The sequence below is a fragment of the Magnolia sinica genome, chromosome 19 (assembly GCF_029962835.1).
Source record: "Magnolia sinica isolate HGM2019 chromosome 19, MsV1, whole genome shotgun sequence".
NCBI lineage: Eukaryota > Viridiplantae > Streptophyta > Magnoliopsida > Magnoliales > Magnoliaceae > Magnolia > Magnolia sinica.
The window spans coordinates 17611225-17637686 of record NC_080591.1 but is presented as its reverse complement, the minus strand read 5'-3'; the positions used below and the strand labels follow the sequence as shown (position 1 = coordinate 17637686).

General features: G+C 39.9%; 1 protein-coding gene across 1 annotated transcript; it reads right to left on the bottom strand.

The window, feature by feature from the left end:
• Nucleotides 1–12179: 12179 nt before the first annotated feature.
• Nucleotides 12180–15397, bottom strand: LOC131234393 (patellin-3-like). Its single transcript, XM_058231232.1, has 4 exons — nt 14064–15397; nt 13842–13966; nt 13601–13742; nt 12180–12795 (listed from the first exon to the last, which is right to left on the bottom strand). Exons 1-4 carry the CDS (start codon nt 15324–15326, stop codon nt 12535–12537), a joined length of 1791 nt encoding a protein of 596 aa, XP_058087215.1. The 5' UTR covers nt 15327–15397; the 3' UTR covers nt 12180–12534.
• Nucleotides 15398–26462: the final 11065 nt, after the last annotated feature.

The following is a 26462-nucleotide window of genomic DNA, read 5'->3' as shown; positions in this document are numbered from 1 at the left end:
ACCCACCCAGCCATCCATATTTCATATATGAACGATCCTAATAAGCTGTCGGTAGAGAGAGAGAGCATGGACCCAGCCATCCATATTTCAGACAGAGAGAGAGAGAGAGCATGGACCCAGCCATCCATATTTCAGATATGAACGATCCTAATAAGCTGTGGACAGACCCACATGGCTAAGAGGCCTAGGGATGCATTGTATCATACATCATCTTTAATACCCTAGGTAACATCTGACTAGAAAATAGGGCATGCGATGGCCCTTTCAGCATTTGAATTCTTTCTAAAAGAAAGTATTAATGGAAGGCCCTGTCATGGCCCCACATGCACATGTAGATATCCCCGGACAGGCCCTTGCAATGATGCACATGGCCATATTAAGTCCCTCGCGTTCTTTTCCCTGACAAGGGCCCCATGAATGTTTGTGTGGACGTTTCGCTATAATGTCATTCTCACACGGGGTGAAAGTGCAATCCAACAAAAGCAGTCAGTTTATACTCAATGGAACTTGTCCTTCATCTGATTTTTGCCATTTAATATACTTAGCTTTGCTCAGTGCCCACGCCTGTCAATAAAGCTCATTTGCACGCCATGCATGTGCCAACATGGCAAGATAGGTCCAAGATCATATCCATCCATTAAAAGGTAATCACTATAACTGTTGCCCTAGCTGAAGAATGAAGTTGATCCACTGATCAGGTGGGACACAGTTTGTAAAACAGTAGCTTAGCACCATATCTAAGCCATCCACTTGTTTCCAACAATGGGGCTCTGAGTTGTTTTTTTGAGAACATGTAGAAAGTTGGACCATTGGATCTTGCACTTATGTGGCACGTGTGGGGGTGTACATGAGTTTTATTGCACAGACGTGTGTACTTATAAAAAATCATTTTAACCTTTTTTAACTTTTTCCTTTGAATTTGACAACTTAGAAGGTTTGATCCATTTGATAGTCATTAATTAGATTTTACAACTTGGATGTTTGGGATAGCTGTAGGTCACCAATGCCAGAAGTGAAGAAAGGACCAAGTCTAGTCCATATTACTAAATAAAGCCTAGCATGGAACTATAGCCCTACATTCCTCAACAAAAAGAGAATATTTTTTGAAGAGATTTTATGGTGCATGACCCTGCATCTTTGCATGTTATAAGAGGCTTTGGCGAGTGTGGCTGGTGGGGCTAGGTAATCCAAACCATCGGTTTGTAGAATTCCAATGTGGATGGGTGGTGTATCCCATTTTTTATCATCCATAAAAACAACTAATTAAGAAAGGACACGTGTCATTGCACAAGAAACATACAACACGTATAAGATTTATGAGGATACAGAGAGCACGTGTTGCAAAAATAATAGCTGGTGCTAGGTGGATAATACATGTTATCCGAAGACAGCGTGGTCAAGCAATAGAAGATGGAATGTGGTTGAGCAAAAAGTGGTGCTGAAGCGGTTACCAGTACAGGTGTCAAAGAAGAGTTTAAAAGGCCATAATGGTGCTTAAGTAGTTTTTGTAACCGAGGGAAGAAGCATTTAGATCATTATTTTAGAGAAGTCTATAAATAACAAAGGAGCTCAATGAAGCATGCAACCCTATGGCTTAGTGGTAGACTCATAAGAGTTTCAATACAAGAGATCATGGGTTCAAGCACCCATTATGTTATGAGTGCGCGAGCATATGCGGGGTGAGTTTGTGAGTGCGTGTTAAAAAAACGAGCTCAATGAAGCAAAGTATCTTATACCAAACCAATCAAACAAATCAAATCTATCAAATATCATTTATATTTCTTAACATAATCTATCTTTTACATTTCTTAGTTTAGCCAATAGCGTAATCCTTCATTAGGAGCAATAGTAATCTAGTAGATATAATCCTTAGTGGTAATCCATGTCTACGCTCATTCATTAGACAATTTTCATTGTAATACAAATAATTCTTCTGTCAAAAAGGTACTTTACAATTACTTCATGCAATTGATTTAAGTGTTCCCTTTTTGTTTGCTTTTGTATCTGAAAGTTCTTTTGTACAGAAGCTAAGGTGCAATCCATTTTCAGATGACAAACCCTACCCTACAATAATCACCTGATCATCTTAAAAAGCTTATGAGACTGAATAGGGGACCAATTTTATCATATTTTAGTCATATATAGTCAAGTCTAACGTATTTGCCTATCTTAGCACTTGGGTATTGAAAATTGGGGTCTTAATCTGTGCTGGAATGGGGGAGTTCAATTGATTGAACTCTAGTCTCAATCAATCAAGCAAATCCTGAATTTCTCAATTATCTCTTTGTATAGTTTTGGACATGTTCGGTCGATTGAACATGGAGGCTCGATCGATCGAGATAAATCTAAAATATCATGTTAGCTCTCTGGAAACTTTTGAGCATGTTCGATTGATCGAACATAGAGGCTCGACCGATTGAATGATCGTTAATCACTAGTTACATGGATGACATAAGCAGTTTTGCACAATTACATGATTTGTTTCCTAATTTGGGTGTAACTCTATATAAAAGTTTGTAACACGGGATTAGGTTATGAAGAACTTGTTCTAAGTGAGAGATATGATTTTGAGAAGGGTTTTCTATTGGGTTTTTACATTTGTAAGTTGATTTACTCTCTTGTAATTCGTGTTCATAAGGGATTACTTGTCGCTTTGTGCCATTGTTAGAGGTGTACACAAACCAAGCTAGCTCGGTTACCTCGCTCGACTCGACTCGAAAAAGCTCAATTCAACTCGGTTCGAAGCTGAGTTTAAGCCGAGTCAAGCTGATTTTTTAAGCTCGAAAATGAGTTCGAGCCAAGTTCAAGCTGGCCCCAGCTCAACTCGACTCAGATCGAACACAGATCGAATCGAACTCGGATCGAACCAGTTCGGTGACTTGGTTACTTTGATATTGATGTTGCTCACCAAGTGTTTGATGAAATGACTCAGTGAAGTGTGGCTGGTGGCAAGAAAGGTATGTATATGAAACCAATACCCTTTTTTTTCTTGATTTTTATGTTGCTTAGAAGTGTTTGATAAAATACCTGTAAACCCATTAATGTTGTCTCAAATACAGTGAGATTTTGAAGGTGCAGTCCAAGTGTTTGTGAAAATGTTGCATAGGCAAACTCAACTCAAACTCGGCTCGAACTGGCCCGAGCTGCTGACCAAACCGAGCCGAGTTGGCCAGTTTGAGCTGAGGTCAGCTAGTGGTTGAGCCGAGTCGAGCTGAGGCTAGCTCAACTCGGCTGGACTCGATGTACATCGCTAGCCATTGTTTTTTTCTCACAAGGATTTTTCCATGTAAAATCATGTCTTCTCTATGGTTGTTTTGTTTGCGTTTATTTATTGTTGTATGATTCGACTCTGAAGTTTGTTCCACGCCCCCCAACAAGTGGTATCAGAGCACATATTCGAGATTTAGTTCGAATATGAAACATGATGATTAAGGAATCGAACGTGAAGTATGAGACAGAGAAGTTCACCAAGAAGAATAACTTTGAAGCATGGAATGTGAAGATTAGAGGCCTTCTAGTTTAGCTAGGGCTACAGTACCCACTCCTTTAGAAAGCAAAGCATTCGAAATCTGTGAATGAAAAGGAATGAGAAAAACTTGATTAGATGGTGATTACCTTGATCCAATTATGTTTGGCGGATTATATCCTTTATAATGCTCTTGATCAGACGACCACCTCAGGAGTATGACCGAAGTTGGAGAGTTCATACATAACAAAATCTCTTTCAAATCTTTTATATCTAAAGAGGCAACTATATAATCTAAAGATGATGGAGGGGTCGGATCTCGATGAGTACATCAGCGGCTTCAACAAATTAATTTGGAAACTAACAAGTATGAAGGTGAATATTGATGAAGAATATAAAGTCGTTATCCAATTGATGTCCCTTCTGGATTCCTACGAGATTTTAGTGGATACTTTATGCCATGGTAGAGACACCTTGGACCTTGACACCTTTATCTCATTTCTTAAGTTAAAGAAATTGAGAAGAAATAACGATGGGAAAGGTACATCTAAGGGAGCACTAGTTACTTCGAGAAGAATATCTAAGAAAGAAAAAGGGAAATCGCGATCGAGGTCCAACAAGTCGAAAGGCAAATAGAAATTGAAGTGTTGGAATTGTGGTGACAGGGACATATGAAGAAGGATTGTTGGAATCCTAAAGTCCAAAAGGATAAGAATTTAGATAATTGTACAGAGAGGCAAATTCAACAGAATCCCGTGAAGGTTTGGATAGTTATGATGTATTATTGGTGTCCAAAATAGGTCATTTCTATTAGGAGTGGATTTTGGATTATGTACACTCTAACGTGTCGGGGTCGCCACTCGTGATTTCTAGAGGAGGATTGTCATTCTTTATAACATCCATTGACGATTTCTCTATAAATGTATGGACTTATTTTATGAAGAATGAATCCGACGTGTTTGCCACTTTCAAGTCTTGAAAGGTCATGGTTGAAAAGTAATTAAGGAAAAAATTAAGTGTTGAGAATTGAAAATGGTGGAGAATTTACTTCGAATGAATTCCATCAATTTTATAAGGACGATGGAATTATGAGGTACAATACAATCAGGCAAACACTAGATAAGAATGGTATTGCGGAACATATGAATCGGACTCTTTTAGAGAGGGCTTAAAGTATGTTGAGTAAGGGAGAACGTTGATCAAGCAACCCAAGAAGGTGCATCAATGGGGCTTAATCCGATAAGTAAGGTTGTTAATTTTCAAGTCCGTGTACACTCTCTCCTTGTGTAAGATTTGAATTGCTAAATTAGACTAGGTTCTTTTGTAGGACCTAAATCAAAATCCTTATGTAGGCCACTATACACGGGTATGTACGTGTTAGTCTCTAAGGGAGTATATATCAAGAGTAAACGTAGGTCATTGGATTAGGACCGATGTTCTTGGTTAGCCGATAGAAAACCAACTCAAGTATTTTGTGGGAGCCTCTAGCAAAAGTGTACGCTAGTGTCCTTATATAGGGCTCTAAAGGTTAGAGGTGAACTTACTTTAAAATCTTTGATGATGAAATCTGGTACAATTATGGGTTGAATGTGTCTATCAGGAGTAGAGTAGGGAAACCAAACCTACATGCTGATGTTTAGGATTGTAACACTTTTTTTGTTATTCTTATATGATGAATTGATGAATTATATGTATGCATAATTAGATGAATGTTAAAATTATATAGGAAGCACATCACACACACGATGAATGTTAAAATTATATAGGTAGCACACACACACACACATACATGTATACTATCATGTTCATAAATTAGTTGCTTGATTTCCAAATCTCTTCTATTTTATGTGATTAGACCCGCTAATGACTTGGAAGCCTTAGTGTAATTAGCACATTAGTTTAAGTTAAAAATTTGTATTTAAATAGGAATAAATTTTAATTGGTCCTAATCACCCCCTCCCCTTTAGGACATAGCCTTCATTGCTTAGCTCCGCCAAGCTTCCACACATAGTCGTGGTAAATTATTCCACACAATTTTAAACAGATGCTGAAATTGTGTGGATTGTCTACCACGGCACGCAGAATCTTAGCAAAGCTTAGACTTGTAGTTAAATCCTAAAAGGGGGTGAATATGACTACTTAAAAATTTATATTAATTAAAAATAATTAACACTTAGGCTTTCAAGCCAAGTGGATCTAATTGCATAGACTAAAAATGATGTAACAAGTTGAGCCACTAGTCTATGTGCGAGATAGATATCTAAAGTGTGCGTGTGCTAACAATCAAACACCTAGCATACAATCCATTCAAGCATTTAAATAATTCAACCAATTAAACTCATAAGCATGAACAAAAAGGTGCTTAAATCACAATCGCAAACAAAACTATATATAGTGGTTTAGCTACTTACCTACTCCACTCCCGTTGGATGCAGTCTCCTCGGGTGTGTGGGATTTCACCATTTCAGGAGTTTTCAATAGTTTCACCCCTAACCTTTACAAGTGTAAAATCTTGCTGAAGGCTCCCACAAAGACTTATATATATACACTTCCATCGAAGGCCTACACAAGGACTTAACAAACATATACTCCTGTTGGAGGCCTACACAATGACATAACATACGTAAACTCGTGTTAGAGGCCTACACAAGGACTTGTTCTAGTTTAGGTCACAAACTTTGTACTCAATCTTACAAAAGAAAATAGTATATGGACTCTAAATTGACAATCTTACTTGTCAAATTGAACCCCGTTCTGCAACTTACTTGAGATGTCTCTTCACTTCTTGAATCAGCTTCTCTTGTTCTCCCCTAAGATTTGAAGTCGATCTTCTTCCACTTCCTTAGATCGGCTACCAACAACTATCTTCTTATGAGATGCAATGTAATGGGAGTTAGGTTGAATCTCTTGTAACTAATGGTTTTAGTTAGTTCCTAGTAGGGATTCACCTATATGGATACTTTAGAGGTAAATGGACATTAGGATTTACCTATGGGATTAATGTCTACACTCTAGAGTAGGCTTTAGATCATGTTCTTCCTATAATGGAGCTTCGTAATGCTCATTGGAGTGAAGAATCACTAAGAAGATAATATAAATTTATTTGGAAAAGAGTCGAGGAGGTATGGTAGAGCTTGGGATACACTACAGTCTATAAAACACCAAAATACATCATCTTGTCAACCATATCTGGTTTCTAGATTTATAGAAAAAAGGCTCAAATGGATCTATAACGGCTAGCTTCAATTGATTGACTTCAATATACCAATCGATCGAGGTTTTTATAAAACAAGGCAGAAATATCACTAGATGAATTAGCGCACATTCGATCAATCAAGCGAAGGGCCTTCGATCGATTAAGACAAATCGAGAATTTACTCAATTGATTGAGGATCGATCAAACTTGTGTATATGATTTATCTTTCTTTTGCACATGATCTAGCCAACACATACCTAACGACTAGGGGTTTTTCTATATGGATCAAGTCATCTAGAGTACATTGTTTTGGACCTAAGAGGGTCTAGGGCTAGGAATACCAAGGTACCCCCATGATTTACCTATTGTCTTCACCCATAATACTTCAAGTCTTCGGTCTTCGATGTCTTCTTATAGAGGCTCAATCAACTCAAAATACCCTTACCTTATGTCATTGCTAAAACCGAGGCACTAACAGAGGTTACCCAGAGAATATAAGAGGAGATTGAACGACGGTTGAAGGTAGGATTCCTCAAGCCCATCAAATATGTTGAACACATCTCCAATGTGGTTTCAATCATTTTAAAAAAAAATAGTAAGCTTTGAGTATGTATCGATTTTAGAAATTCAAATCAAGTTACACTTAAAGATGAGTATCTAATACCAATGACCAATTAGTTGATCGACCGAGCAACTAGGCATCAAATGGTTTTCTTTATGGACAACCATTCAAGATATCACGAAATAAGCATAGCACTTGATGATGCGTTGAAAACGGCATTCAAATGCCCTAGCCCTTTAAGGACCTTTTGTTGGGCAATTATGCCATTTGGGCAGTTATGCCATTCAAAGGGCAATGAATGTTATCTTTCAAGACATGACTGGTCACTTCATCGAAGTATACATCGATGATGTGATAGTCAAATTGACCGTTATTTTAGAGTATTTTGTCCATTTCATTAAATCATTTGAGTGAATGAAGGTCCGCAAGCTGAAAATGAACCCCATTAAGTGTGCTTTTGGGGTCTCAAACGGTAATTTTCTTGGATTCCTTGTGCATTAACGAGGGATCAAGATAGATCAAAATAAGGCATGAGTGATTATAGATGCTCGGCCTTCGAGGAATAAAATGGACTTATAACATTTTCTCGATCGAGTTAACTTTATGTGCAGATTCATTTCTAATTGTGCATAAAAAACTAACTTCTTCTCTCTGTTGGTGACGTTGAAATAAGGAGATGAGTTCAAATAGGAAGCAGAACATCAATTGGCTTTTGATAAAATCAATAAATACCTTATGAAGCCACTGATGTTGATGCCATCAGTCAAAGGTCAACTGCTTAAGTTGTATGTCGCGACTTCTACAAAGTCAATCAAAGCCCTACTAGCACAAGATAGGGATGATCAGAATGTGTGTGCATTCTACTACCTCAGTCGGACACTACTAAATACTGAAAGAAAAATTAATACTTAAATGCTTGACAGTTTTGGAACTTCTCTAGCAATGGGTTCGATCAATTGACAATGCATGCGACTACGTAATTAAAAGTTGACTTGTGATTTTTTTAACCGGTGCGTAAAATTGCTTGCAAATCTTACACATAAGGGTTCATAAAACATGTTTAGGTATCAAATTAGGGTTTAAAAGGAAGAGATAGAATGATACAAGCTTTTTCAAGCGTCGTTCTTCTGTCGAAACCTCAGTTCTAGTTTGTTTTATGCATTCTCTTTTTCTTTTCCTTTTAAGATGTTAATTGTGCTTGGCTAATCTCTTAGTTAAGGCTAAGGGATGAAAATTTTGATAGATATTTGATATTTAATTTGTTTTCAATTAAAATTATTTGGTTTTTATGTTGAATTTTAAGATAGCATGATGCACTCGTACATGCTAGCTTGTCTCCATGTATCGCCATGTTAGTGAACTACACGATTGTACCATTTTGCCTACTCTTTAATTGATCTCAACCAAGATCGTGAAGCTTTCAAAGCACCTGTAGGATTTGGGAAATTAGATTGAAGTAATATTTTTTCATCTAGACAACCTAGGAAGAACTAATATACCATTGAATTTTCTTGATGAGTAATTTCAGGGTGGAAGGCCAGTCCAAGTGAAAGAAATATTCTATTCTTATCGACAGGGACATCAAAAATGATATCATTTCTGATCATAGGAGAAAGTGTGTCTCTCGTATGAGATCTTCTTAATGGAAGGTTGGAAGAGTAGAAGATGAAGAAGCAGTCATGGCGATGATAGATATTTTAGAGGAATAAGAGGGATAAGAAAGCAAGAGGCATAGAAAATCAAAACTGATTTGAAAATGGATGTATATTGGTTAGGAACGTACGCATTAATGAAATGATAATCATGGCTCCTCGTATGATTCAACCGTTCAAAGAGAATTGATACGCGTCACAATAATAGTGATGGGAAAAGCAAGACCATCATTCGAATTTTCATCTCTGCTGAGCAGAATCAATAGGGAGCTAATATGTGGAAGGAAAATCCGATCACATTTATTATATTTAACAACAAACCACTATCATTGATACCTTTTTTCCCAAAGGTGAAGCAACTTGGGGGGATAATGTTATACCATATTTTTTACCGTTCCTAGAAAAACCAATTAGTAAAGGACATGTGCCATTGTACGAGTAATATACAACACGCATAAGATTTACAAGGATATGCAAGCGTGTGTTATAGAAATAACAGTTGGCGCTAGTTGGATAATACATGTCATTCAAAGAAAAAGCGTGGTCGAGCAGTGAAAGACAAAATGTGGTCGAGCGAAAAGCAGTCCTAAAGTGGTTACTAGGACAGATGTCAAAGAAGAGTTTGGAATGTGGAAGTAGTGCTGAAGCGGTTGTTGTAACCAATTAAACGTGGGAAGAAGCATCTAAATAATTGTTTCAAAGAAGTCTATAAATAGAGTTCAATAAAGCAAAGTGTCTCATGCCAACCCAACCAAACAAATCAAATCTATCAATTATCAATTATGTTTCTTAGCATAATATCTTTTACGTTCCTTAGTGTAACCAGTAGCGTAATCCTACATTAGAAGTACCAGTAAACCAATAGTTATAATCCTTGATAGTAATCCAAGTTTACGCTCATACTTCGGACAATTTCCATTGTGATACAAGCAATTCTTTTGCCAAAAAGGTACTTTGGAATTACTCTGATGGTAGACTCTCGGAAGTTTCAACACCAGGTTGAGGGTTCGAGTACCCATAGGTGGTGAACTTCCACTAGCGTGAGTGTGTGGGGTGTGTGTGCGTGTTTGAAAAAAAAAAAAAAGAAGGTACTTTGGAATTACTATGGTCAACTGTAAGTGGATTTTATTTTATTTTTTTTTATAAGGTACTTTGGTAAAGAAGGCAAGGTGCAACTCATTTTTTAAGAACGAACTCTACCCTTCAATAATCATCTGATTATCTTAAGCAACATCTTCCGAGTGATTGAATAAGCAACCAATCTTCTTAGATTTCAGTTATATACAGTCAAGTATGATGAATCAGCCTATCTTGACACTTGGGGTCAAAGTTGTTAGGTTGGAAACCATCGGCACATAAGCACCCCCAACATATCACACGTGACCGAAAGGCAACATGAGGAACACCCCAAATCCTCCCAAATTAAAAGATCCCTGCAGCCAACATTAGGACATTTGTAGCTGGAATGTAAGCCATTGTTTGTATTCCACTTCAACGGCGCCGATTTGCAGCAGCACTCAGAGGAAAGGTTAAGATTGGGTTCAACCCATGACTTATGGTAGCCAAGAGTGTGTCAACATTAAAGTCATAGACTCTAGCACCCATGTGGTGAGTGTGAAAAAAGAAAAGAGGAGAAAAAAAGAGAAGTTGAGATTGGCTGTGACCGATGGTTTGAATTTTTCTCAAAGAGGCTGGTTCCCCGCAGTGTCTTCTAGGCCATCCAACCTGCCCAGTAATATTGGACAACCATGATGAGGAACAACACCTCAAAAATCAGGCTAATATAATCATCAGAATATCTGCGCCGTACAATAAATATTGGACAGCCGTCCTAAACAAATAAAAACAGCTCTACGGTTCTACAACCATATGAACAGGTTTTAGCTGTGTAATCGTGAAATCAACGAGCACTAGAATACATTGATGATTCATCTGGTACATCAATCAGTCTAGACCCCACGACATGCGGGGTCCACAGTGGATGTACCAAAACTCTGGAACTTAACCTCGTCACTGTCCATTAAATTCAGATTTTCAGCCACTATTCTTAATCTTCCATTGTATAGCTAAAAATTGGACGGTTAGGATCATTGGAGCAGTGTAATTTTCAGTCGCAAATGAGGCCCACAAATCTTGAATAATTCAAAATGGGCACATGCATAAAATCTCCGCCCTCCTTTGGCATGACGCTGTGGCACAGAGAAAGTAGCTACCCTCCCTTTTCTTAGAGAAGGAAAGTGATGTGGTGGCTATGAATTGTAACACAGCTATATGCCCCTCCCTTGTCTTAGAGAAGGAAAGTGATGTGGTGGCTATGAATTGTAACACAGCTATATGCGAGCATACGCCTTAAATCTGAATCGCCCAAATAATGGGACCCACTTCACATGGATTTTACCCCAAAATCCAGCCAATTGGTAGATAAGGTCCACTCAATTACATGCCAACGCATTGCCAGAGATACTTCTTGAGTTTAGCCGTTGGATTTGGGTCTTCCGTATTTGATAGGTCTCCTTGGAATGGTCCAAAAACAATCCAGGATTGGATATTTTACCCCTTTGATTTGGCAAAGGTTATAGTCATCGTTCATTTATAAAGCAAAAGAGCCAAATTATCAAAGGTTTAAAGTTATCCAATTGAGACCTTTACTTGTTGACCACCTTCCAGCATACGTCAGATAAACGGCTTGGATCATTGGAAAATGACCCAAATTCAAAAGCTAAAGTTCCAGCGCATCTTACTGCAATTGGGTACGATGCATTTGAGCAAATCTCTGATGTGACTTTTTTCTCTAACTCAACTTGCTTCTTTAACTCCCGAGATTAAAATTGAGTGCATGTACATTCCCAAAATGGAAAACGAGTGGGGATGCAAATCAAACACTCAACTCCCAAGTTGAAAAATGAGTGCAATGTAAACCAAACAGGTTAGAGGTAGATAATAATTCCCAACATGTGTGAAATAGTATCACGCACCACATTCGCAAGCAGAGGCTTCCATCCTTTCATTTGAGATGAAAATACAGGAGAATGAGGAGAATGAAAGCCCCCGGTCAAAATCCCAAACACCAATTTCCTTGCTTAAGATATAAAGGTGGTGGACTGAATGATTAGAAAACCAAGGATCTTTTCAACTCCCGGCAAGCACTCAAATTAAAGATGTAAAGAAACCCACCTAAAAAGAAGAAGCGGTGTGTAATCATAGGATTGAAGATGCTTTGCTTTACTGTCATGACATGTAAAAAGAAGCAAATATGGAAAGAAATACAAACACCCCAATGTCACAAATTTCAAATCAATCATAGACAGAGACAATCAAATAATAACTTATAATAATATCTCAAAAGACCCAATTCAATCCATGTACACATGAAATTTACAGGACAAAGCAGAGCTCTTGCCCCTTTCTTTCTCAAAGTCCATCTATTCCTCGATGAAAGTCCCACAAACCAACAACACCAATTCACTTAAAATAAGGAAAAACAACCCCAATAAAAAAAGAAAAATAATTAAATAACATTAAATTAAAAAAGAAAGAACTATAGAAGAACAAAAAACCAACTCAATTCCCCCCCATCTTGGCAGCAGTAGCAGTTCATGCAGATAGCAGATAGAGCTTCTAATTTCCATTAGCTTTTATTTCATTTCTCTCTTGCAACTCATATGCACTCAGAGGAGCTTTTGGTTTTGGATCTGTAGAGGAGTTTCTTCTTCTTAGAGGTGGTGTTGTCGATGGTGAGCACCACCTTGCCCGACTCGCCAATCTTGAAGCTGTTCTTCACGAACGGCTCATCAGTTGCAGTCACCTTCCTCGTCTTCTGCACGATCACCGTGTAACCATCTTCGGCGCTCGGCACAAATTCTGCGCCGTAGCTCACATCCCACCCTAGGACACGAAGCTCCCAAACAAGAAGGCAAGTCTGTAGAAAAACCACACAAATCCATGCAAAATCACTACATTGAAGTATTTGGATACAGTATAGGAAAGAATATTTGATCTAGACACAAATAATCGGTGGTCAATCATGTTAAGAGAAAAACTACTGTAAATTTATATGACCAGCAGATGACTGAATCATTGAAATTAATAGGGGAAAAGACCCACAGCAAATTCATATCCATCGAAGAATTCAGTAATGATGTAAAGAAAGAAGATTTTCGAGCCATTCAATAAGGGTAAGAAGAAATTTCTGTAATAAGGAGATGATTCAATATGACAATGGAGAGAAGACTCACTCCAAAATCATACAGAATTAGGCCATTAAAGTAGTGTACAAGGGAAAAAAAAAAAAAAAAGCCAGAATCTTATATCCAGACATTTAAAATCACCACTTGATCAAGTTAACAAGAAACTATGTAAATTTCTACAATAAATAGATGAGTGAAATTAAAAAGTTACAGAAGATACAGATCAAAACAGTGCAATACAAAACAAAATCATTGATCCAGACACAACTGATCACCACCTGATTGAGCTACAACTAGAAAACCTGTAACATTTCTATGATCAGGAGGTAATCGAATATTTAACAGAGAATAAAGACCCACCAATAATTCATTCAATCAAAATCATGCCATTGAGGTATTAGACAGCATGAAAAGAACAGAATCTTTCATTGAGACAAAGCAATCACAGTTCAAACAGGTTAATAACAAAAATACTGTAACTTTCAATGATCAAAATACCAACGGATAATTGAAAGAAAGAAGGTGGCAAAGACCCACCTCAGAAACTGGAATTTCGACTGTGTGTTTGGACGCTGGCTTAATTGTAATCTCAGTAACAGCATCAGTAGTGCTGAAATCTGTGTCATTGTCCTTGCTCAGGCCTCCAAATTGAACAGGGACTTGCTCAGGAGCTATGTATCTATGCAAAACAAACCCAACAAATTAAAAGAGAGAGAGAGAGAGAGAGAAACATCCATGACCAAAAAAAACCCAAGCAAGATGAGAAATATCTACTAACTTGAAAAGGGTCTCTGTCGATTTCGACGGCCCTGCAAAAACGAACTTGCTCTTGGTCCTTTGAGTCAGGAAAGGGCTGATCATCCGATTGAAAGCCAGATACCACCATGGAACATTGATCATTATCTGAAAAAATCCAATCCAATTCAATCAAATTCAGCACTGTCAATAACAAAAATCTAAAATATAGGAATTTTTGCCAACATCAATTACTAAAACGCACCTGTTTTGCAGCGAACTCAGGGTAATTATCTTGAAGCAATGAAACTGCCTGGTTCGTTGCCTGCCTCAGCCCTCTCTTACCAGGCCCTGGCGAATTCTTTAAATCGGTGACCTGAACGAGAGTACAGATGCCGGTCGGGCTGAAATCAAGCTGCCGGACTCCCTTCTCCAAGAACTGGATCCGCCACCGCAGGAATTTCTGCCTTTTCTCCTCGTCCGACAGAGTCTTCTGATACAACTCCTTATTCTGGAATTCCCCGTATACATTATAACAGACGGCGTGCCCTTCCTTATCGAACCCGTGCATGAAAACCACCTTCTCCAAATCATTTCCAAGATCTTCTTCAAGGAGGCCGTCGATCCCAAACTCCTTCCGCCAGCGGACTGTGTTCTTGATCATGGCAAAGGCCTCCTTTACCTTGAAATCCCTGGCCCGAAGGAATTTCAGCAGGACGACATCGCTCCGTTCATCGTCGCTCAGAAGCTGAATTCCCCAAATGGAGACCTCCTCTGGCGGCAGCTCAGGAGCTGCTACTTCCGCTGGAGCAGGCTCCGCCGCAGCAGGCTCTGCTTCTTTGGTAGGCGCGTCACATTCCGGCGGCGGTGCATGAGCGGTGACGGCGACCACGGTCTCTTCGATTGCTTCAACCGTCTTGGCACCGTCATCATCAACGGCAGGGGTAGCAGCAACGGCGGCAGCGACGATGGTTTCTTCCACCACCTCTGTTATGACGGCTTCCGGCTCTGCAACTGCCGCCGGTGGCTTTTCTTCTTCAGCCGCGGCAGGGACGGTTTCAGATTCCGGCTTCGGCGGCTCCTCAGCCGTCGTTGCCGGCTCCGGCTCGACCGCAACAGGCTCTTCCGTAGCAGGTTTTGCTTCTTCGGGTGCCGGAGGATCGGACTTCTCCTCTTTGGGAGGCGGTGGCACGTATGTAAATTCGTGCTTTTTCAGGGCCTCTTGGATAAGCTGCTTGAGCTCTTCGAGGGCTTTCCTTTCCGGGTCTGGGAGATCCGATACCCGATTGCTTTCTTCTTTGAAAGAGACGGATTGTGGGATCGCCTCTTCTTCGATCGCCGCGGGTTTCGTGTCGGCCTCTTCTGAAACAGGCGCGGTTTCGGATGTGGGTTTCGGGTCTTCAGGTTCTGGGGTTGGAGCGGGCGGCGGGTCCTTGTCTGTTGGTTTCTCAGGGGCTGGATCTGCCGCCACCACGACCTCCGTGGACGGTGGTGATGGCTGGGCGGCCGGTTGAGCTTCCTCTGCCATTGAAGAGAGAGAGAGAGAGAGAGAGAGAGAGAGAGAGATTTGAGGGGTTTAGGAAGAGTGGAGGGATGGTAGCGTGGTTGGAGCGAGGAGTTATATAATCCTCCACCCGAGGATGAGCTTACAGTCCTCGAGTCCTATGTTTGTACAAGTGGGTCCCTTTTGGTTGAGAGATCCAGACCATTTTTTTACAGCCTCGCAACGAGTGGACTGGGTCTGGGATATGTGCTTGACGAGACAATCCTATTCCTGATTTGGGTGGCAGGTGAATAGACGGTCAAGATTAGAACGGAGCAAAAGTTCCACAATCGATTGAAAGTTACTAGGGTTGAAAAGGCTAGGATCTTGCGTCCCATCATATCAACGGTCTGGATCAAATATTTATGGGCCAACTTGCATGAGCTCAGAGCCAGAGGAGAGTGCCCATGTCCTGAGGCGGAGGATGGGAAAGACCCCAGTCTGTCAAGTCAGGTAAGCCAGCTCTCCTGCTGCGGTGTGTGGTGGGGCCACCATTGCTATCTAAAGCCACGCCATTCTGGAGATTGGGCATCTTCGGTGTGGCCGTCGCCGGCCGGCACCGATGGTTAGTAATCGGTCTTGTGGTGGGGCCCACTTGCTTCTGGTGTCATTCCCATGGAAACGGATTGGCTACTCCCCCTGGCACCAGCCAATGGCCGGTGCTATGTGGACCCCACTATGATGTATGTGTTTCATCCATTCCGTCCATCTATTTTTACAGATCATTTTACGGTATGAGACCAAAAACGAGGTATATTCCAATCTCAAAGGGACCACATTGCAGGAAACAGTGTTGAATAAGCGTCGACCATCAAAAACATTTTGGGGCCATAAAAGTTTTGGATCATGCTGATTTTTGTTTTTTACCTTCATCCGGGCCTGTATGACCTAATCCACTGATTGGATGTCAAATAAACAGTACAGTAGGCCTTAGGAATATTTTAATGGTGGATATCCAATCTCTATTGTTTTCATGTGGTGTGGTCAACCTGCGATTTATATCCATCTAATTTTTGGTATCAACCATTAAAATGATCTATAAAAATGTATGAACTGAATGGATGAAATAGATACATCATGGTGGGGCCCACGGAGCACCGACCACCAGCCACGGGGCTGGTGTCAGGGGGAGTAGCCAATCCGTTTCCCATTCCCATGCGCCCACACAGCCACCGCATCTTATTTCCTTCTCCTTCATTTTGATTGTTATAAAAATGACGATTGCTTCGCTCGGTTACGTTGTCCGGACCGTGTGCTTAGAAAATGACAACCTATGCCCGCAAGGATAAAGAAAGGATCAGAATCGTCTACAAGGCCAGTTTTACTCAGCTCCACCACCTTGGGGCCCACCATTTTGTATTTATAAAATCCACTCCGTCCATCATGTTCTATTCTTAATTTTAGTGTTTAACACAAAAAATCAGCGGGATTCACCACTCAGATGGGCAGTACTACCCGGGAACAATGGAGATAGATGCCAACCACAGGTTTCTGTGAGGGGCCACATGGTGTTTATCATTCATCAATACCGTTAATCAGGTGTAACTAACCAAAATGAATTGAAAATACGAAAATCTTCGGGTCACAACTTGTGAGATTAGATGTTTTAGTAGCAGTTTTATATTGTTACCATTGGTGTGGCCCAGAGTCTTTGATCCGGTTCATCTTTTGCATTTACCGTTCAAGTAATGATTCAAACCTGATGGACGGAGCTGATTTACATCTAAAAATTGATTTTTATATACCGAGCTCGGTGTTTTATGGAAAGTAAGTGCTGTAGTTGATTATGATCCTAGGTGGAAAATGACTCCGTCCAATGCCAGCTCTTTTCTACAAGGGGTTTTATTTTTCATTTGTTTTTTTCATTGGAGAAGGGGATATACTATATATTGCGTTTGTCACATTCAATGCATACATGGTCCACGTGTACAAAAATCCTGACCGTTCAAACGATGGGCCTTTTGGTGGATGGGGCGCAGGCCTAATGAAATGCGCGCTCATCAAATTGATCGTTCTATAGGAAATGGTCCGTGTACCGGATTAAACTTGAGCAATCGGACGGTTGGGATCGTGGGATTATTTTGGTTTTTGAACGAGGTTGTATCCACAACGTTGCCCATGATTTGGACAGGTTGGATTGATATACATGAATGCCATGTGTACAGTGGAGGAGTTGCAACAATTTAGAAAGTTGCGGCGAATGCGAACTGTAGACAGTTTGAAATTGGAAAATTACATGATATCGGGCAGCAGATGTCGCTTGATACACATGCACTTAGAAATTATACACGTGGCAATAATTAACTAGATTAAACCGACTAAATTGTGAAACTCACTATTGGTGAGTCATAGTCTTAAAATCAGATCATTTGTAGGATCTTATCCTCTGATTCATAGACACTTGTTTGTTGAAATACGACCGCTGGATATTTTTAATCATAACTGTCCAACAAATATCGACCAATCTGGAAGAAAGATGAAGGCGAAATCTTTTGCGGATGATACATCTAAACTGCGTCATGGGTTGGAAAATTCAATAAATTGCTTGTATGAACGTATGCGACTTTTTACTAATTTTAAAGTGACTATCGTATCAACCATCACACTCCACCAGATTATCAAAGCTTTTTCTCTTTGAAATTTGAATATGTAAAGAGGGAACCAGCCAGCGAGTGCCACCAGAATTTGTGGCTCCACCACGCATATGGTTTTAGTCACGGTGATTGCGGGAAATGATTCCGTGGAGCCGACTCGACCAATGTTCAATTCAACGGACTAGATTTCGGTAGTAACCCTTCCACCACCAATGTCGGTGCAGGTCGTGATATGGGTCCACCATGATGCATGTGTTTTATCCTTGCCGTCCATTCATCTTGCCAGCTCATGTCAGGGCATTAGTCCAAAAATGATTCAGATCCAAATCATAGGTAGACCACATCAAGGGAGACAGTAGCGATTGAACGCCCATCCTTAAAAACTTACTAGGGCCACAAAAGTTTTGGATCAAGATTATTTTAGTGTTTTCTCTTCATCCAGTTCTGTATGACCTTAACATCATGTTAGATAGTAGATAAACATCATAGCAGGCCCGAGGAAATTTTTTTATGGTGGCCATTCAATCACCGTTGTTTCCTGTAGTGTGGCCAACCTGAGATTTGGATCTGCCTCATTTTTATGATTGTGCCCTAAAATAAATTCCAAAAATGGATGGACGGCATAGATAAAGCACATACATTATGGTTGGGGCCATAACACCGACCAGTGCTGAGATCTCGGTATTAGAGGGGTCACACTTCCGAAATGGAGTCCCCATGTAACCTACGTCCCCAATCCAGCTGGCTTGGTGGCCCACTAATCAAAAATCACATCAATCCAAGCAATGGATGAGTACTGTTATCCATTTATCCCCACTGAATGTAGACCGTCAACCATCTTTACTTTGACCAATCACTTCAAGTACAAGACAGCAGCTGTTCATCATGTAGAGAAAATTTTGAGTCCGACCAGCACGAGGCTAGTCCAGACTTTTGTGGACGGGCATAGTATGAAACACCAGTTTTGTACGGTCCTCGAAACCTCCAGGTTATACTGGAGCAAAAAATCATATGCCCTCAACATTATGACTCGGTTAAGAGACGTTAAAGAGAAAAATGGTTCAATAACTTACCAGATATCTCAGCAAAGACGGTTTTTCTGCGGATAAATGACTACCTACTAAAAATCGAATATCAAACACTACGATGGCAAAGTTCATGAGGTAAAATTGTGTTTGGTTCGTTGTCGTCAGTAACGTTTCATTATAATATGATTTTTACAATGCCATCCACCTTTCAAGCAATGCTTACTCAACCAAACACAATGTTTGGGGACGTAAGATTATAATCCATCATCTTCTTCTAGTTCTCATTCTCCAACACTTTCGAGGATAAGGATGCCATTGATGACGATTCGTTATCATCGAGCGAATGTCATTTATTTATTTGTTTCAAGTCTTGCAGTCTCCCCCTAAGAGAGAGTATCAAATTCTGGCATGAGCCCTATTACCCTAGTAAGTTCAGGTGTTAGTTTTGTTACGATCAGACCATACCAAAGAATTGTTGCGTCGTTACCTGATTGATGAGGAGCTTCGGTGCCAGTCCTTACAATTGGGAGTTCATCTAGAAACAGCTCATAATAGTGCATATAAGGTCTCGCTTCATTTTGTTAGGATATAATCACTTGGTTCAATTTTCGTATTGTTGGATGCGCTAGTGGGCTCACCGGTTCCATTTGGTTCATCATTATCATTTAGTAAACTACTCAGTTTGAATAGCCCCATTAAAGCTAATGAACTATAGACCTGAGTATGGGATTAATTATATGGTAGAAAAAGATCATGCTCATGCCCTCGGTTCACAAGTTTGTTTGAAGATTTCTCTGGAGGAACTTATTCGTCAAGTCAAACCTGCTAATACTTTGAAAGGTTGAATAGTTTATGGGATTCCTCAAGAAAAATTAAGAATATCGGGAGAGCAACATGCTGCCGCGACGACCCCTAGTCTGCAAGAAAAGGTTAATGATCCAACCCTGTAGGCACCAGCAACTGCACTCTACACCCCCACCAGAGAAACTCCGGTTAATACTAAGAGTAGGCCCGAGCCTTCAGCTACATCTCCGATGATGAGATATAAAAGACAGTTTTTATCTCCTGTTATCCATTCTCAAACGCAAGCTTATTCTCCTCCTATCGAACATAACAAACAAAATATCTACCCAACTCCTACAGAATTAAGAACATATGTAAGCAAGGCTATTTCATCTTCAAGGGTAAACAAGTTATGACTGAAGATGTAACACCCCCGTTCCCAAAACCCGAGTACACTACTCGTTTTCCAAAAGCTCGAGTGTTAAACTGTAATGATCCGAAAAATTTCGTGCTAAGACCCGAGTACTACCTCAAATTCTTTAGAAGTTAATTGTGGGTTAATTAACGCTAAACTCGATTACTTGTGAAATTAGCATCAATCACTTTAAATTTGATCTGCAGGACTCAAAACCTGTAGAATCGTTAGCGCTATGTTACTCTGAAATCTGGGATTCAATGCAAAATTCAGTTGCTCTCGGGAATATTTGGAATCTTTGGATCGAACCTGGACCGCGTGTCGAAAGTCCGATAGCGATGATCTTAGGCAGTTATGGTCACCTTATTGGACTTGATCATTACCTCAGAAATCAAGTCCAGATGATGTCCTGGGTCGATTTATTTGAGTCCGGAGTAAAGAGTGTGAGAACGGTGAGAAATTAAATATGATTTTATGAAATCTGAGTCGTGTCGCTTGCGTGACGATTTTAAGCAATCTGACCGTTGGATTCTGACCCAATTTCACCCTCGGATCAGGGAAGATGGCCCAGGCATGTCGTAGTGCTTGTGGACCTGATCGAGTTTCGGTGACCGTTGAATTGAGATTGGTCCGCCACGGCTGATCTATAAATCCGATCGGTATGAAAACTCAGTCTGACCTAGATCCATGGTCAGTGAGCTTAAGTTCGACCGCACGTGGAAAAAGGACCACCGGAAGTACTCCATTGTATCGAGAGAGGCCTGATTTGGTTATAACCTAAGTATACCTTGGCCCTGGGGCTATCTTCATCAATGTTAGGCCTATATAAAGACCTTAAAACCCTCACTCTCTATTCCATACGAATTTCCTAAACCTTAGTTAAGAGAGAGAGAAGAAAAGAGAGAGAAAGTGAGAGAGAAGTTGGTGAATCATTTGAGATTCTTTCTTATTACTCTGCATCCTTAAACCGTCACTTCTGAATCGTTATTCCGGCGATTCTAAGTCCATTCTTAGGTAAGTCAATCAAACCCTAATCTGTTTTAGAGCTTAAAATAGTCTATATATTGATGTAGCTCATTTCTATTCATGTCTTAGGTTATCTAGTCGCCGTTGATGAAGACTTATCGTCTGAATCAGATCGGTGCGCTTTTTCTGGTTTAAGGTGCGGCCTATATTCGTATAGGTTATGGTTTTCAAGGCTTTCAATGTCAGATAATGGTTTATTATTGTTGTGGGTGTAATTTCACATACCAAATGCGATGTTTATATTGCGTTCCTGATATATATGAGTTATGTTGAGATTTGTGTATTCTATGTGTATGTAGAAAGTATCGTATAAGTACGAAATACGAACATGTGTTTGTCATGATTAATTGTCGTATACTTGTGCTAGTTGTATGTGTGTCAACTCTTTGGCAAAAAGAATTGTCCAAATGCGTGTTGTCACCAACATATGTCGTATATGTTGGAATATGTAGTCTAAGTGTTTGTAGAAATATTTGAATGGTCTAATGTGTAATATATTATCCTATTTACGGGTGTTGAGAAGAGATTCTCAACTCTCCTATTGGTGTGTATAATTTCCTACATTCTCTGTTATTTAAGTTCAAGCACTACTTATGTTGAAATCCATGTTAAGTTGATATTCTTCAAATGCCCAAATACTGTATGATTTGAATTGTTGTTCCATTCCTGTTCTAAATTGTTGATATGAATATTTGTTATAATTGAATATGTTTGGGACTATGAAATAGTTCAGGAAATCGGTAACAGACCTTCAGGTCGTGGCCGAGATTGTTTTCACCATGTAAGACGTGTTTTGACAAACCCGAGTCGTATTAGGGTTGTCGGCAGTGGTTTAGCCACATGGAGTGTTTACGCACTCTATGTCGTTCAACTCAACGTGCGCTCATGCTAGTCGAGTTCGTCAAGTAACCCGATTGTCCCGGTGTATGTTCACCATGTATGGACGCTATTGTTTGAATCTAGGGTACCAAACTTACCGATGAAATTTCGTTAACCGTTGTACCTTGATCCGCTAAGACTCATGAGCCGGGCATGGTGGTATGGGACACCGTGGTCGAGCTGTCGGCCTACGCTAGGGTGACGAGCCTCCCCGTAGTGACCAGTGAGCATACCAGACTCGTGAGCCGATTATGGTGATATGGGACACTATATTCGTGCTGTTGGCCTACATTCATTGGTGACGAGCCCTTTGTAGTGACCTCGAGCATACCTTGATACTACATTAAGGCGACGAGCCTTAGAGTAGTAACTAAGGTATGATAAGCGTGCATTGATTGGTGACGAGCCCTTTGTAGCGACCTAGAACCATATGATCGTATAAGATTGCCTAGGACTGACGACCCTAGAATGGATCACTGTGTGGAAGTTGATATGAGGAAGGTACCTTAGCTTCCCAATCTTACTGTATGAAAAGGACTAATAACAAGTTGGTAATCATGTTCATGCACCGCATTGCATGTGCGTGGGAGTCGTTGGCATTGCGGGAGGTTGTCATGCGTACCATAAGATAAAGACGCTGAGGGAGTGCAGGCGAGGGCATGCATCATTTATACATACATTCTTGCATTAATAAGAGTACTTTAGACGTGTTTGATTGTATTGCCTTATCATTACTGCTTGATTGATTTGATATCATATTAACTTTTACTGTATAGTTCCACTGAGTTGATCACTCACTCCCACATTCTGGGATGGTGTTTCAACACCAACCAGACTCTGTCTTAGATGCATATGATGACGCGACTACTAAGGCAGAGCAGGAGTACGAGGATGATGAGGACGCGTTTTCTATTATGCAGTTCTCAGGTGGGTTCATGTGAGCCGTGTCCTGATCGACGGGGATTCTGGGTTTTCTTTTGGAATAAATGAATTTTATTTTGATACTTGTATTTTGAAGAAAAAACACTTGTAATTATGACCTGACAGAGCATACATATCACAGGGACTTGCACATGTACACATATATTTCTTTAAGTCTTCCGCTTGCGTTTTTCACTTATCCCTGGATTATGTTGCAATTTAGCTTAATCTATTCCATGTTTTATGCACTCATACAGACAACATAAATCCATCATTACATATGTTGCATAAGTGATGTTTTGGAACTCGGGAGCTGAGTTATGCTCGACCCCCAAATTTCAGGGCGTTACATAAACTTTAAGATATTCTAAATTTCATATGTGTGTGTGTATCAGAGTTAGTAATTTAGTGGAATAAAAACAAATCAAGTATAAGAGGGAGTCCAAACAAATATTCGAGTGGTTGCCCATAAACTTATACAAACCAATGTCTAAACTTTTTACAAAACATGACAGTACAAAGGAATAGAGAGTCACAAGATCATCTGGCTCCTCCTATTCCACATGAACACTAGCACGCACATCATTTACGGCTTCTGCACACTGAATACGGTTTGATAGCGTCAATGGCTATCCTACTGAGGTATAACCCCCAAGATTTATCGTATCATCAAATAATTAAGCATAGTTATCAGAAACAATCCATAATGAATATTTCATGCTGATCATTATAGAAATAAGATAAAGTTTACCAGATACGAATATATTGAATAAATTCCACAAACATATTCATGTTTAAATGCATGAATGCATGCACATGCTCACAGACCTAGGCATGCACATCCAGCTGGCAAAAAGGTCGCCCAAGGAGAACTAGCCATCCGGAAAAGTACTCAAAGGTACACCGAAGGAGAACTAGCCACCTAGAAGAAAACAATGCAATGAGGACACCTAAGGTAAGCTATCTTCCTAGAAGAGTATTCTATGATACGTCCAAGGAAAATTAGACGCCCGAAAAAGTCTATGCAAAAAAGACAGCCCATGGTAGTCGAATGCACGAAATGAAAACTTATAATCACGTGGTAAAATACTTTACGATACAGGCCGTAGTGACCTAAGAAAACTACGCGTCTTGTATCGACCACCTGATAAAGTTCGTATGCCATGAAGATGCATGATTAGCCCAACCATTATTATTCTAATTTCAAACAACCATTTTAAGGAAGCTCAAAGGTCACTATGGGGGGTTTGTCACCCAGCATAAGCCGACAGCTCAGGCATAGTGTCACATTGCACCATCCATGTCTCATGAGACTAATAAAGAGGATATTTAAAGGTAACTTACTCAACTAGTGGCTAATTATAGTTATACAATTGGAACTTACCATCGCAAGGTTATATGAAAACGGTTCATTAAAGCCACATAAGGCAAATATTACATCAAGCCGCATAGGGCAAACAATTCATCCTAAGGATGTGATAAAAAGAGATTATCCCAAAAGTCACTTAGGCAACAAACAATTCATAAGATGACAAGTCCACTTCAAATGTTCCATTTAATTTATTGGACAAAGTGACCATTAGTTCTAGGACCTTCAATCATTCCATTAAGTGATCATGATTGACAAATTAAATCATGTATAATATCGATATAGCACATGCATATCTAAAGCATTCATTTCAAATCAGAATAAAGGTATTCAGATCTTACTACATATTCAAATACTGAATTTAAATCTAATTTATCAATCATCATAAAGAGTCAAAATCAATAAGAGTAATAAACTACATTAAGCAATCAATAAAGTAAATGAACAAATATGAATGAGCAAGCTAATTATCAAGATATATAAAAGCTTAAAGGGTGATCCTCAGCTTTAATTTAAGTGATTGCCACATGAACACTCCAATGCACGAAAACAACTCGAACGGGTTAGATCTATGTTCCACACACCATCTACGGTTAAGATCTTTAACCTTGGGCTTTGGTCTCCAATCTACTTTTAAGGTTAGCCGTTTTTGAATTTCTAAAATCTAAGTTGCGCAACAGATGGAAATTTGTAGCAGAGGTTATAATCGATGATGATAGTAACACTAGTTAGTATAACTCTTGAATATAAATTTATAACATCAATTATAATTTTGGACAATAGTAATAAATGATACTAACCACTAACTTCAATGATATTAATAATAAAGATAATTTATGATGAATTTGATTTGTGAAAAGAATGAAAAACAACTCACCTCGTTAACTCGATTGAGTCAACACGAATCACCATCACATATTCTTTCTAGCTTCTCCCTTCTTCTTTTCTTCTCATCTTCTCCTTTCTCTTTCCTTCTTTTCTTCTTTTCTCTTCCTTCTTCTTATTTCTTTTTCTCTCTGACTGGTCCAACAGTGGATGTCATACCTGACCTGACTCAACTCAGTTTGACTCGGCAAATTTCAGTTGAGTCAACTTGGCAGTGCTCCCCCCTTTTTCTCTCTTTCTTCTTCTTCTTCTTCTTCTTCTCTCTCTCTCTCTCTCTCTCTCTCTCTCTCTACTGAAAATTTTCCTTCTTCAAAACTGAAAAACCGAACCCAAACCCTGTCTAGACAAGCCTGAATAAGCTTTACTCAACCTGGATGACTCAGTTGTCCGGGTGACTCGCTCATAGACATGGTCCGAGCCGAAATGCTGAGTCAAGTCACTAGATGTACTACACTCCCTACCGCTATCCTTCTTTTATTTCCTCTCTCTTTCCCTCTTGCTTCTTCCTATTTTCTCCTTCTCCCTTGGCTTCTTCCTTTTTGTCTTTCTTCACCTTGTGGCCATACGTGGCATTGGATTAAGCCCAATTAAACAAGCCAGTAAGTCTAACTCAATCAAAAGGGTTCACAAAACCGAACTAGTGGGCACCACTAGTTCCACGACAACAAACTCAAACACATCCTTCAATGCTCTCCTTGTCTCCACTGGAATTTTGACATCACTCAGACCAAAACCAAACCTAGACCCGACCCACGATTCGACTGTAATTCGGATCAGTGAGTTGCGAACTCGGCTCAGTGTGGCTTCGAGTGGTGGACTCACCCCCCCTCTCTCTCTCTACCCAAACCCTCTTTTCTTCTCCTTTCCTTCTTTCCTTCTTCTTCTGCTTCTCCTCTTCTTTCTTTCTTTCTGTTAGAAGAACCTAAGGCACGGGACTCGACCCAATCCTGCAGCGACTTAGACCGAGTCAGCTCAACTCAGTGCAGTGGCGTCTCTCTCTCTCTCTCTCTCTCTCTCTCTCTCTCTCTCTCTCTCTTATGCTTTCTATTTTTAGAAAGGGTTGCCCTAAAAGGCAGCCTTAAATAGGCTTTATTAATCTTTTTCTGAAAAATTCAGACGCTAACTAATCCAGGATTAGTTATTGGGTTTAATCGTTCTATCGAGTGTATTTAAGTTGGTTGAGTAACATTCTATTCACATGAAAATATTTTGACATTATAC

Bases quoted from the DNA above. Each gene is read 5' to 3' on its own strand.
- LOC131234393 (XM_058231232.1), bottom strand. From the start codon at position 15,326: ATGGCAGAGGAAGCTCAACCGGCCGCCCAGCCATCACCACCGTCCACG. The intron at 13,743-13,841 runs GTTAGTAGATAT...TGTTTTGCATAG, and splicing joins TCGACAGAGACCCTTTTCAA to ATACATAGCTCCTGAGCAAG. The intron at 12,796-13,600 runs GTGGGTCTTTGC...GTTTTTCTACAG, and splicing joins TCGAAATTCCAGTTTCTGAG to ACTTGCCTTCTTGTTTGGGA.